Below are 14,360 nucleotides of genomic sequence, written 5' to 3'. Positions count from 1 at the left end.
GCTTTGTCGTCCAACTGTTCATTCTTCCTCTTTTTAGGTAGTTTTGTCACCACCTTGCCAGTTTGTGGATCGATAAACAAAGTCTTTTGTTTTGGATCTGTCTGATGCTCATGTGTCGGTACCGAAGTTCATGGTTCCGAAAGGTGCTTTTGCTTCTGACTGTCAGTGTTTTGTGTTTTCGGCACCGAGATTTGGCTCGAATCCGATCTTTTCGGTGTCGAGGAAGTCTTCGACGTAGAAGCATGTTTCGGTTTCGACTGCAAGCTTTCCTTGGAATGGAGCTTCGGTGTCGATATCGACCGCTTCTCGGATCCGACATGGTGGGAGGCCGAGTGTTTCGGTTTCTGTTTCGTTGCCGAGCCAGAGGGCGGGGCGTCAAACTTTTTTCGGTAGTCTGACCGGGCTGGAAGGCGGGGTCGACACCAAGCGGGGTCGGTTTTTTGGTAAGGGTACGTCGTCCCTCACGGTTTGATGATCGTCGATTTCTTCGACGTCAGACTCGTCCACTCCCGACCCCGACTCTTCCTCATCTTCTTCTTCCTCCTCCTCTTCGGGGTGCTGGGCCTCGAACAGCTCCGGGATTGCCTCTGACTGCATTCTCGACACCTCGGGTCTTCGGGCTCAACAGTTTCTAATCGTCGACTTGGAGGAGAATGCTGCGCAGGCTTCACAGTCCCTGGATTCGTGTTCAGGTGATAAACAGAGGTTGCACACTTCGTGTAGGTCCTTGTGTGGGAACTTAGCACCACACCTTGGACATCTTTTGAATGGAGTCCTTTCCATGGACTCCGGGCTGGACTACGTCGAAATAGGCCTCCCGGTCTCGTCGACGTAGAAGTTGGAAACTTTTGTTGTTGACGTCGAAGAGCGTCGAAATGGAAATTAATTTGCGCTCGATAACAATACCGTCGAATTGAAAAGGGAATACGCGCCGAAAAATAACTTTATTCTCGAAGTCGATCCGGAGCGCTTCGATCCTCATCCGAACCCGATGGCGGAAAAAAACAATCTAAGGATGGAGCCGATGCCCATGAGCACTAGCACCCAAGGGAGGGGTCATCGGTCTTGTGACGGCAAAAGACTTCTCCAAGAGAAAAACGAGTGCAATCATCCGAGCCCAACACCAGATGGCGATCTATTCATAAATGTACCATCTGCAGCCCATATGCCTCGAACATATGCTTCCTGCAAGTCCAACGCCACCATCCAGTCTCCGAGGTCCAGGGCAGCTAGGACCCGAGACAAAGTCAGTATCTTGAACTTCTTCCGGAGGAAGCCGTTGACGCTCTGTAGGTCCGAGATAGGGTGTAGGTCTCCTTTGCCCTTCTTGGGGACCAGAAAGTAGTGGGAATAGCAACCACGTCCTACTTCTGGCCAAGGAATGCGCTTGATGGCCCTCTTGGCCAAGAGGGCCTTAACTTCCTCCTGCAGAAGTGTCAAGTGATCCCCTGACATGCGGTGGTACTGCGGTGGCATGGCGGGAGGGGTCGCCTCGAAGGGGAGTAGCCCCTTTGGACGATTTGCAGCACCCACCTGTCCGACGTGATGGAGCGCCAGTGGAGGAGGTGATGGCAAACCCCGTCCCCACTGGCGTAGAGTAGATCTGAAATGCTGGACTAAGAAGGCTTAGAGGCAGATGCTGCGGTTGCGGATGTGGACCGACCCTGCCGTTGTCCCCAGACACCACCACGGCGGTAACCACGTCCGCAACCGCGTTGAGACTGGTTCTGCTGCCTGTGGCTGGCTGGACGTGTGGGGGCACCCCTTCCTTGGCCACGAAAATGGCAAAAAGCGGAAGTTTGTTGGCGCTGGCCTAAGCCCAAGGACTTGGGCCGTAGCCCTGGAGTCCTTGAAACGCTCTAGCGCACTGTCCGCTTTGTCGCCAAAAAGGCGACGGCCATCAAAAGGGCATGTCCATGAGCGTGGCCTGGACATCCCCTGAAAAGTTGGCAGACCTCAGCCAGGCGTGGCGACAAATCGCCACAGTCGTGGAAATCGCTCTGCCCAGCGAGTCCGTAGTGTCAAGTCCACATCTAATTGAGTACCGTGCTGCATCCCGCCCCTCCGCCAAGGCTTGGGCGAGCTGTGCCCGGGCCTCCTCCGGACACTGTGGCAGCAAGTCCGCAACCATATCTCACAGAGTGGGTGTAACGGCCCAAAGGGCAGGCAGTGTTGACAGACCGCAGCCCAAAACTCAGAGAGGAGAACAGTTTCTTGCCAAATTGATCAACCTTTTGGATTCCCGATCCGGAGGAGTGGCCGGGAATGCGGTTTAGGACGCAGAGGCCTGGATCACCAGGCTCTCGGGGTAGGGTGAACGGACAGAAAGCAGGGGTCGCCCAGAGCCGGGCAGTGGCGTCGGGCCACGTTCCGAACCACGGGGAGGCCTGTAGAGGGCTTGGACCAGGTGCCCATCAGAACGTCGGTGAGGGCCTCGTTAAACGGCAGTAGAGGCTCCGAGAAGCTTGCCTGCGCTTTGAGCACCTCAGTGAGGAGGTTAGTTCTCATGGCCGCGACAGGGAGCTCAAGAGCCAAGGCTTTGGCCGCCTTGTTCAACACCACGCTATAAGTAGCACCCTCCTCCGAAGCCACTGATGGAGGAGAGATGGATCCAGTGTCAAGCGAAGTGTCCAGACCACTGGCCTCCCCCAGCTGTTCTGCCCAGTCCTGGCTCTACTGGCACTGCTGTGCCAGAGGGTCCTCAGACCCCCCCCTCCCAGTCCTCCTAGTCATCCATTTCCTGGTAAACAAGCAAAAATGATGGAGCCGGGTCATAGGTGAATTGGTCACCCATTGGTGTCGCACCCAGACCGGGGCCGAAACCGGGGCCAGTGTAGTCCGTAGACAGCAGCCGGAGCGACACCCTCGAGGTCAGCGCCAGGGGAGGAGTCGTGAGGTTGACTGGCAATGATCCGGATCCAGGCCTGGATCCTGCAGGGCCCTGCGGAGACGGGTCCAAAGTCGACGATGGTGTCGGGGCCGAAGCACCCGACGGCGCCAGAGCCGCCGGCACGCTAGGGCTACCAGTCGGAGTCGACCCCGCGGGGCCCGAAGGCGCCTCTGCAGGTTCCGACGGAGGGAAAAGCGACCTCATGGCAGTGAGGAAAGCACTTATTTCCTCCGGTGTCGCATGCAGCCCAGGGACCGGCGGGTATGAAGCTGGACGCGGCGCCTGCGGCACCGCTGGAGCAGTCCGGGCAGTGTAGCCCGCAACCCCGGCCGCGTCGCGCGAGCATCGGGGCGGGGGGGGAGTCGGAAGAGCGATGACACCTCTTCGACTTCTTTTTCGAATGCCTCGACTTGCCGGAGGACTTGGAGCCCGATGAGTGGGAGTGACTCGACGAGCAGCGATGATTGCGTCTCTGCGACCGGTACCTCGAGCTGCGTGGAGCAGACTGCCAGATCTCGAGCAGCTTAAGGTACCGCTCCCGCCTAGCCTTCGAGGTCAAGGCCCGGCAGTCGGAGCACGACTTGTCATCATGGTCGGCCCGAGGCAGTAAATGCACTAACGGTGGGGGTCGGTCACCGAAATCAGGCGGTGACAGGCCTCGCAAGGTTTGAAACCAGGCATCCCTACGGCACCGCGAGTCGAAGCTCGACTCGAAAAGTGATCAAAAGATCTAAAAATTTTGTCAAAAAATGACTAGAGTACTGCTCTTCCCTGATCGGCACTTGCTGGCGCGGAGAAAAGAAGAACTGACGTCAGCGTGCGAGGGCGGCGTCTAGTACTCAGACGTCGTCATACCGGCAATCACGATGACAGACGCGGAGCCGCAGACAACGCCTACGGACGCGCTGGGGTGCTGCTGACGAAAACTTTCCGGTTCCAGTCTGATGCCTGGGGATATTCGAAGGTAGGAATCGAACACTTACCTGTTTCTTTAAGATTTATAGTTCACTTTCAAACCTTGTCTCACTTTGTCAGTCAAAAAAAGAGAAGTAAACACCAATTCCCATGTTAAAATAAGAGGCAGCAATTAGCCTGAAATCTGGTCTCTGTATTGAAAGCACAGCAAATGTGACAAGATTAACATAAAATGCAAATGCATCTTTAGTTATTGCTATTTCTCTATCCACTGGAAATCAGCTGGCAACCCACAGTTTGGGAAGCGGTCTAAGAGCTCGTTCCGGTAGGAGGTCTTTCTCTCTAGACAGCAGATGCAAAATTTCTTTGCACATTGAAAAACTACTTCAAACTACTGACTCAATATCACCACACTAATTACATACAATTCTATGGAGCGTCTCAAACAAGATCTTACCTTTGACAGTACTTCTGGGGACACTTCATCATCTGGCGACCATAATTTCCCATTTCTTTCACCGTTAGACTATAAATTGTAGACACAAACAGTGTGTAAAACCCCAGATAACAGAATACTATTCACATTGGTTTAATTAGAGAAATGGTTGCAAATAAGACTGTGTACAAGCAACATATGGTATATTAAAGCTAGAACATATATTTACCCTGTCGTTCATAAGGAGATCTTTCACTATAAAATTTGCGACCACAGACTTCATGGGTGAAGCAAACTGGTCTGGTGCCAACATAGAAATGTGACCCAAAGAAACTAAGGGTGTTACAAGCTGTTCTGGAACATCAGCATTCAGGCTTCTACTGAGTGGCTAGGGGAGAAGAAAGAAAAAAGATTTGGTCATTTACCCTGAGAGAAGCAAGAAACACTTTCATCATTAACATTGCTAGTTTTAACCTAGTTATTCAGTTTCTCGCAAACAGTAAAAACTAGACTGAAGTCTAAAATTTCTAAAACCAACTTGATAGGAAATAAGTTACTTTAGATTTTTGTCATAGTTTCACATTCTTGAGTGGTTCCCTGTTCAACTAGAAGCCCATTGCAATGTTATATTTAGCAGTAAGGAATATGCTACTTACCAGTATGCATCTGTTCTTGGCATGTAGGGCTGCTGACATTCATATCTTTGCATAGATCGCCGCCTAGTGTTGGGTCCGGATGATTGCACATTGTTGTCCTGGAAGAGTCTTCGAAGTATCACGAGATAGGTGGCTCCTCCCTTGGAATACAGTGCGCATGGGCATCCTCTCCATCCTCAGATTGTTTTTCGCCATTGTGGCAGAGATGGAGTATAGTACAGTAAGAAATGTCCATGCAAAAGAGAGAATGCTACAGCTGTAACAGGCACCGGGGAGGAGGGTGGTCGATTTGAATGTCAGCAGCCCTACATGCCAAGAACAGATGCATACTGGTAAGTAGCATATTCCGTTCGAGGCATGTGGGCTGCTGAATTCATATCTGTGCATAGACTGTATAGCAATATCTCCTCTAGCGGTGGTCACCTGTGCAAGCTGCAGCAGTTTGAAAAAGAGTTTAAGAACAGCCTGTCCTACAGCAGCTTGCTGTTTGGAATGTACATCTACACAATAATGTTTTGTGAAAGTGTGTACGGTAGACCATGTGGCTGCTCTACAGATATCCTCAAGAGGAATATTTCCTAGGAAAGCCATGGATGCCCCCGTTTTGCGCATGGAATGTGCTCTTGGGGGGACTGTTAAAGTGCGTTTAGCTTTTTAATAGCATATTTGAATGCATTTAACTATCCATCTGGCTATTCCTGACTTTGATTTGGGATTTCCTTTATGTTGTGGTGCGAAAGCAACAAACAACTGTTTTGTTTTTCTGAATGCCTTTGTCCGGTCAACATAATTTGCCAGAGCTCTTTTGACATCTAGGGTATGTAGAGCTCTTTCAGCTACTGACCTTGGATTTTGGAAGAACACTGGCAGTTCTATAGATTGGTTGATGTGGAAATTGGATATGACTTTAGGCATAAATTTAGGGTTTGTTCTAATTACTACCCTGTTTGCGTGTATTTGCATAAAGGGTTCTTGAATAGTTAGTGCTTGTAGCTCGCTAACTCTTCTAAGTGAGGTAATAGCAATAAGGAAAGCCACCTTCCATGTGAGAAATTGTAGTTCACATGAATGTAGGGGTTCAAAAGGAGGCCCCATAAGTCTGGTGAGTACAACGTTCAGATTCCAGGCTGGTGAAGGTGGGCTTTTTGGAGGAATTACTCTTTTAAGGCCCTCCATGAAAGCTTTTATTGCTGGTGCTCTAAACAGTGAAAGGTGTTGTCTGTTTTGGAGGTATGCTGCTATAGCAGCAAAGTGTAGTCTTATAGAAGAATAAGCTAGGTTCCACCTTTGAAGGTGCAATAGGTAGCATATGATTTGTATAGAAGCATCTAATGGATTGATTTGGTTATTGTTACAGTAAATAACAAATCTCTTCCATTTTGCTGCATAACATGCCCTAGTAGTTGGCCTTCTTGCCTCCTTAATGATGTTCATGCAGTCTGGAGGCAAGTTAAGGTATCCGAACTCTAAGACTTCTGGAGGCAGATCGCTAGGTTCAACTGATTGGGATCTGGGTGATTGATTTCTCCATGGCTCTGAGTCAGAAGACTGGGTGTGAGTTTTAGTCTTTGATGAGGCACTACTGAGAGTTCCAGGAATGTTGTGTACCATGGCTGCCTTGCCCATGTTGGAGAAACTAGGATCATTGTGACTGACTGTTGCCGTAGTTTGCGTGCCACTAGTGGAATTAGTGGAGCTGGGGGAAAAGCGTACACAAATCTGCCTGACCAGTTCATCCATATCGCATTGCCCTGTGACAATGGATGTGGGAACCTGGCGGTAAAGTCGAATATGCTACTTACCAGTATGCATCTGTTCTTGGCATGTAGGGCTGCTGACATTCATATCTGTGCATAGATCGCCACCTAGTGTTGGGTCCGGATGATCGCACATTGTTGTCCTGGAAGAGTCTTCGAAGTATCACGAGATAGGTGGCTCCTCCGCTGGACTACAGTACGCATGGGCATCGACTCCATCCTCAGATTGTTTTTAGCCATTGTGGCCAAGATGGAGGGAAACTATGTGAATGATGACCATGCTAGAAGTATGTGTGAATGCTGCAGCCGCTACAGGCGCCGGGGAGGAGGGCGGGCGATATGAATGTCAGCAGCCCTACATGCCAAGAACAGATGCATACTGGTAAGTAGCATATTCGATTCGAGGCATGTGGGCTGCTGAATTCATATCTGTGCATAGAATACATAGCAGTCCCTCCATTAACGGCAGCCGCCTGTGCCAGCTGCAGCAGTTTGGAAAAGTGTTTTTAGAACAGCCTGCCCTACAGCTGCCTGCTGTTTGGAGTGCACATCTACACAGTAGTGTTTTGTAAATGTGTGTGTGGTAGACCATGTGGCTGCTCTACATATGTCTTCCAAAGGAATATTTCCAAGAAAGCCATGGAGGCCCCCAACTTTCGGGTGGAGTGGGCCCGCGGTGGAATGGTGAGAGTGCGCTTGGCTTTCTGATAGCAGATCTGAATACATTTAACGATCCACCTGGCTATACCAGCCTTGGAAATGGGGTTGCCTTCGTGTTGTGGCAAAAAGGCAACAAATAGTTGTTTAGTCTTCCGAAAATCTTTGGTCCTATCAATGTAGTACATTAGGGCCCTGTAGGAAGGTGGCTACCTGACTATGGTTACCCCAGATTTTTTTGCCTGTGTTTAGCTGGTTTTCGACTTAGTTGGCCTGGTTCCCTGCTAATCAGGGCCCCAGGCTATCTGCTCTCTCTGTAAAATGGATTCCATGTACCCTAGGTGCATAACTAAATTGGCTTGGGTCACCTTATCAGCCCCTGTACAGTGCACTATAGGTGCCCAGGGCATGGGTGCCACCCAAGGCATACCAGGGGCTGCAGCATATCTTTTGCCACCCCTGGCTGGCTATCCAAAATTGACACAACTGGCTGATCACTCAGCTGGGGCAAGTTGGTGTAATCACCTCTTGCTTAGATATAGTATACCTACATCTAAACCTATATCTGGACACATATAAACCTGTGAGTCACTCCTATGGAAGGCCTTATCAATCCTGAAGGCAGAGTGCGTGGTTTAATGTGAGATGGAGCTCTGGCATGAGCTGAGCCTGTCTGCAGCTGTCGGGAACAACTCCCTAAGCTGTTCCGGGATAATGCCATACCATACACTTAAGTGCCTTATAATACTCGCGGTTATGTATGTATGCATGTATGTACTTGTATTTATATAGCGCAAATCGCCCACATCGCAGGCATCTATGCGCTTGCTTAGGGAACCCGTCCTGGTATTCCCCTGTGAGATACCCCGGCAGGGTATCCACAAGGTGAAAGCCAGGCATCCCGCCGCGAGGGGCCGTTGTGGAGATTAAGCAAGCTATTGCCCAGAGTTGCAGAGTGTGAACCCGTGAGTCGAGTAGGCACCGGAGCGAGAATTATCGAGTCCGGGGAATTATTGAGCCCAACCCCCGTGGGGGCAGGGAATTGAACCCTGGTCCAGGGCCGATCTCAGCTTCCGGGTCTGCCGCCTCTAACCCCTGAGCCACACTTCTCCACATTATATAGCAACTTCTGGTTTGGCTTTATCAAAACATGTTGTGTAAGGTGTCATACGAATTGGAATACTACCCCCTCGCCAGTTCTGGCGACGGGGGTAGCATTCCACCCGTCTAGAGGGAGAAGACATGTTACTTTGCTGAAACGCGGTTAATTTTAAAAGAGCCTCAGATCCACAAAATGGATGCCTCTGCCACAGACACGGGTCTGACCTCCTGCTGCTGACCGAAACTCAGCAGATGGGGGCCTGGACAAAGGGTTTCCTGTCGCAGGGCGGTGTTACACCACCCCAGACAGGAGATAGTGGATTGTAGCAGGGAGGTTTGAAAGAAACCAGACACTGCCTGGGGAGCACAAGGCTGCCCCTTGCATAATCCGGCCAAACCGGTTCTGGGGCACACCAGCCTCAGTCCCAGCGCGGCCTGGATCAAAGGAAAGGGGTGTATCCACCCCCTTCCTGGGTCCCACCCATAGGAGACCTAGCAGGTAATCCAGCCCACCAGATTCGAATAAGAGTGGGAGCAGTGCCAATGCAACTCCGATTATCCTGAAGAAATATAAGAAACGAAACTCTGGACCCTTCGAAATCCTACTCAACGTAGAAGACTGAAGAATCTCCCTTGTGGTCAAAGAGTTACCACCCTGTGCAAACAGGCACCATCCAGCACCTCGACCCCTGCTTTGTTGCAGTTCCCGCCGGAACTCGAGCGACAGATCGACGAGATCAAGCTTGCCTGTCTTCCTACAGCCCAATCCACAGTCCCTGCAGAGCGGAGACCCGTGGAGGCGACCGGAAGCGTGGGGCACGCCATCTTGAAAAGGCCACGAGACGCTGACCGTGCAGCCCACGAGTGACCCTCGAAGCTGTACACCGGGGTTTGAGAAGCCCCAACCCTGAGCTACTCTTGCACCGAAGCTCACCCCTCCACACTCGACGAGTGCTGCGTGGGGCCCTTCTGCTTGCGTTAGCTCGACGCGTTGGCCCGGTCACGTGCCAGCTGGCGTGTGGCCCCTGTGCCGACGAAAACCTTAAACCGACTTGCTTTTCTGGTTGCTCCAGATTTGCACCAGCTCCTGTGAAAAGGAGCCCCTACTCTGACCCTCCTGGTCCAAGTGAGAAGCAATCTCCCAGTTCCGCATGGATTGCTTTTGCCAAGTGTTTCCTCTAATCTTGAAGCCGACGGCGAGAGCCTGCGTGGGACAGATCGTGACCTGCTCCTGGACGTCGCAGATGCCCCAGAGCCCACGTGACAGCGGAGAGAAGCTCCTCGACAACCATCTGATTGCGCCCGACATTGCCTGGTTCCGTCCTGGTTCCACCCTGGTCACTGCTGAGTGACCCAGTCTCTGTCCCCTCTGCTTACAGATACTTCTCGACTCCGATCCACCCTTGGATCACACCGGACACTTCTGCTTCCCATAGCCTGAGCATCTTCAGCTCCAAGCACCAAGAGCCTGCGTGTCAAAACCCGACGGCACTTCGACCCTATGCACCCGCTTCCTGTGGGTGAGGTAACATTGCAACGCCGGTGTTCCCACACTGGTACACACCTCTAGGGTCTGTGTCTTAAGTTTTGTTCCTCTAGGTTCAGCGGAAGTATCTTTAAACTCTATTTGTGTAACTTTTACGCACCATTGACATTGCATTGGTGCAAGCCGCACTTTACGTGCTGCACCCGAATCCCGCGGGCTTTTCCCGACTTCAGCATTGCTAGTCCAGACTGCTCCCAGCGATTCCCTAGGCCCTAGGCCTAACCACTGTTCGATTGGCATCTCTTACACCACTTTTTTAATATATGGTTTGAGTGGCCACTCGCCCTCATCCATATTTGTGCAACTTTGTATGTTATACTGTGCTTTTGATTTAACGCTTGTGCCCCTTTGCTCATAAAGAGTACTGGGGATTAATTTAGAAATAAACACATATTTTTATAATATATACTTGTGTGGTGTCCTTTCATTTGATATTACAGGATTGTATGTGGTAAAATAGCTCGCTTAACACGACCTCTTAAGTTAAGCCTTTAGGCTGCTTAGTCCATGCTACCCCTAGGATAGCTTGTCTAACAAGGTTGACTTACAACCAGACACCATATGGGATTGTTTGGACTGATACAAGGTGGTTCCAGAATTGGAAACATCACATATTAGGCCAACTTCTCACAGGCCCTCTTGACGTCAAGTGTGTGGAGCATCCTCTCCGCAACTGACTCTGGATTTTGGAAGAACACAGGTAGTTCTATAGTCTGGTTGATATGGAACTGAGAAACTACCTTAGGAAGGAATTTAGGGTTAGTGCGAAGCACCACCCTGTTGGAATGAATTTGAATAAATGGCTCTTGGATAGTTAGTGCCTGGAGTTCACTAACTCGTCGTAGCGACGTAATCGCTATAAGGAAAGCCACTTTCCATGTCAAGAACTGAATCTCGCAGGAATGCAGTGGTTCGAAAGGGGGACCCATCAGCCTAGTGAGGACCACATTTAGGTTCCACTCGAGAGCTGGTGGCGTCCGCGGAGGAATGACTCGTTTGAGTCCTTCCATAAAGGCTTTAATGGCAGGCACCCTGAAAAGTGAGAGGTGCTGTCTGTTTTGGAGATAAGCAGCCATTGCGGATAGATGTATAGGAATGGAAGCATAGGCCAGATTACATTTGTACAGATGTAAGAGATAACAAATGATGTTCTCAATAGATGCATCCAGCGGGTTAATGTTGTAGTCTGCACAATAAATGACAAACCGATTCCATTTCGCCACATAGCATGCTCTGGTGGTGGGCTTTCTTGCTTCCCGGATTATGTCCGTACAGTCAGGAGGTAAGTTGAGGTAGCCAAACTCTAAGACCTCAGGAGCCAGATCGCCAGGTTGAGCTGTTGCGGATCTGGATGCTGAATGTCGTCATGACTCTGCGTCAAAAGCCTGGGTGTGAGGCGCAGCCTTTGATGCGGTACCACGGACAGTTCCAGAAACGTGGTGTACCATGGTTGGCGAGCCCACGTAGGAGCAACCAGGATGAGAGTCATCGAGTGCTGCTTCAGCTTGCGTGCCACCAGTGGTATTAGAGGTGCTGGGGGAAAAGCGTACGCAAATTTGCCTGACCAGTTCATCCATATCGCATTGCCCTGCGACTGTGGGTGTGGGAACCTGGCAGCAAAGCTTGGGCATTTGGCGTTTTCCTTTGTGGCGAACATGTCTATCTCTGGATGACCCCACCTTAGGAAGTACGGAGGAGTACTGATGGATGTATCTCCCACTCGTGCATCTGGTGGCTGTACCTGCTGAGCAGGTCCGCCATCTGATTGTCCTTGCCTGGGAGGTGTTCTGCCATGAGGAAGATGTTTCTCTAAATGGCCCACTTCCACATGATCTGAACCAGATGAGACAACTGTGGAGAGTGTGTTCCTCCCTGTTTCTGAATGTAGTACATGGCCGTCATGTTGTCCGTCCGGATCAACACGACCTTGTTGCACAGATGTACTTTGAAAGATTTCATTACCATTAAGATAGCCATCAGTTCTAGAACATTGATGTGCATCTTCCTTTGCTGTGGTGTCCATAGTCCCTGCACAGTGTAGTGGAGTACATGAGCTCCCCAACCCTGGAGAGTAGCGTCGGTCCTCAGAATGATCTGTGGAACAGGCTCTAGGAACGGTCGTCCCTTGCAAAGGTTTTGTGGATTCCACCAATGCAGAGAGTTGTAGGCACGACCGGTCACCAACACTAGGTCTTTCAACTGTCCGTGAGCCTGAGTCCACTGACGTGCTAAGCACTCCTGAAGCGGACGCATATGTAGTCTCGCGTGCGAGACTATGGAGATGCAGGAGGCCATCATGCCTATCAACTGCATGAACACTCGCGCTGGAAGCGAGTGTTGAGGCCTGAATTTTTGTATCAGCGATTGAATGCTGCTGACCCTCACTGAATTTGGCTGTGCTGTGGCTGCCAGTGTGTTTATCGTCGCACCCAGATACTGCCGTATGTGGGCGGGTTGCAGGTGGGACTTTGGGTAATTCAGTGAGAATCCCAGATGGTGAAGAAGGTGAATGGTGTGGGACATGTGGGAAGCACACTGCTGGGCTGACTTTGCCTGGATGAGCCAGTCGTCCAGATAAGGGTAGACGTGAATGTTTTGTCTCCTTAGGTGTGCCGCCACCGTCGCCAGGCACTTTGTAACACCCTGGGTGCCGAGGTGACCCCGAAAGGCAGAACCTTGAACTGGTAATGTTGGTTTTGGATGGTGAACCGGAGGTATTTTTTGTGTGACGGCTGCAGCGGTATGTGAAAATACACATCCTTCAGATCTAAAGTTGCGAGAAAATCCCCCTGACTGAGCAATGGTAGGACTTGCTGCAGGGCCAGCATGTGAAAGTGCTCCGATAGAATGTACTGATTGAGGGGTCTGAGGTCCAGTATGGGTCTTAGGGACCCGTCCTTTTTTGGTATCAAGAAGTACAGTGAGTAAACTCCAGTGCCTCTTTCTTTCATAGGCACGAGCTTGATTGCCCCTTTTTGCAGCATGACGAGGACCTCCTGCTGCAATAAGTGCAAATGCTCGGCGGACATAGGACGGTGTCTTGGGGGTATGTTGGGTGGAGTGGATATTAACTCCAGACAATAACCGTACTGTATAAGCTGTGTGACCCACCTGTCTGTGGTGATGGACTTCCAGACTGGCAGGAACTGTTGAAGTCTCCCCCCGACAGGTGTTGCGTGGTTGGGGGGCAGTGACAAGGTGTCACTGTTTGTTAGTGGCGGAGGATCTGGAGTTGTTGTTTCCACGACCTCTGCCTTTGGCGCGGTTTCCACGATATCCACCTCGACTCTGTTTGGTGTATGTGGTCTGCAAGCCGCCTTTATAGTACTGTGTGGTTTGGGAGAGCTGGCCTCTGGAAACACCTCTAGTGCTTGAGCGACGAAAAGAACCACCCCGGAACTGCTGGGACTGTAGAGCCCCCATGGACTTAGCAGTTTCAGTGTCCTTTTTGATTTTCTCCAAGGTGGTGTCCACCTCTGGGCCAATTAGATGATCAGGGTTTACTGTCTGATTGAGAATGGTGGTCTGTATTTCTGGCTTGAACCTGGAGATTCTGAACCAGGCATGTCGACTCAGCATGACACTAGTGTTAATAGCTCTGGCCGCGGTGTCTGCCGCGTCCAGTGCACATTTAATAGAAGCATTTGATATGAGCTTCCCTTCTTGGATGAGCATCTCAGCTGCCTCTTTGTATTCATCTGGCAGGTGCTGTAACAGGGTCTCAAGTGTGTCGTAATGTGCCCTGTCATACCTGGCTAGAAGTGCCTGTGTGTTTGAAATGCGCCAGATATTGGCCGCTTGAGTTGCCACCCTTTTCCCTGATGCCTCAAACACCTTAGATTCCTTATCTGGGGGAGGAGCATCACCCGTTGTTTGTGAATTAGCCCTCTTCTGGGCATTAGAAACAACAAGAGAGTCCAACTGCAACTGTCCCTTGATGTAAGTAGGGTCTCCAGGCGCCGGTTTGTACTTCTTTTCAATTCTGGGGTTTATCACCCTGGCTCTCGTAGGCTCCTTAAAGATTTCCCCAGCATGCTTCAAGACACCCTTCAACATAGGCAGAGTCTTGACAGTCCTCTCTGAGACGGAAAAGGTGTAAAACAAAAGTCCACTTCAATGGGGTCAGCATGGAGCTGGACGTCATGATTCTTAGCTGCCCTTTCAATGAGGGCATTAAACGCAGCCGAATCCTCAGTAGGCGACGTTTTTACAGCATACATTTGAGTGTCTGGGGTAGAGTGAGGATCACCTGGGTCAGCAGCAGCTGCCCAGGGTTCATTGGTATTATCTGGCTCAGTGTATACAGGATAGCTGTATTCATCATCATCATCACCTTCCCCAGTGTCCACATCTGAATAAGTGGATGAGACATCATGGCTACGTGGAGAAACCGGTTCCACAA

The 14,360-nt window shown here is 50.7% G+C and overlaps 1 protein-coding gene across 2 annotated transcripts in view; it reads right to left on the bottom strand.

The window, feature by feature from the left end:
• PDS5A (PDS5 cohesin associated factor A) overlaps positions 1-14,360 on the bottom strand; it is a 1,517,933-nt gene that overhangs the window by 744,635 nt on the left and 758,938 nt on the right. For both annotated transcript variants that reach the window (XM_086963962.1, XM_086963961.1), the window contains exons 21-22: positions 4,471-4,629; positions 4,263-4,331 (exon numbers count right to left, since the gene is read on the bottom strand). In XM_086963962.1, coding sequence (XP_086820088.1) covers positions 4,263-4,331; positions 4,471-4,629 — 228 coding nt within the window. The remainder of the gene's footprint in view (positions 1-4,262; positions 4,332-4,470; positions 4,630-14,360) is intronic.

Source organism: Lissotriton vulgaris, chromosome 3_2 (assembly GCF_964263255.1).
Source record: "Lissotriton vulgaris chromosome 3_2, aLisVul1.2, whole genome shotgun sequence".
NCBI classification, from domain to species: Eukaryota; Metazoa; Chordata; class Amphibia; order Caudata; family Salamandridae; genus Lissotriton; species Lissotriton vulgaris.
Note: the sequence above shows the minus strand (reverse complement) of the source record. Positions and strands in the feature narration are given on the sequence as shown.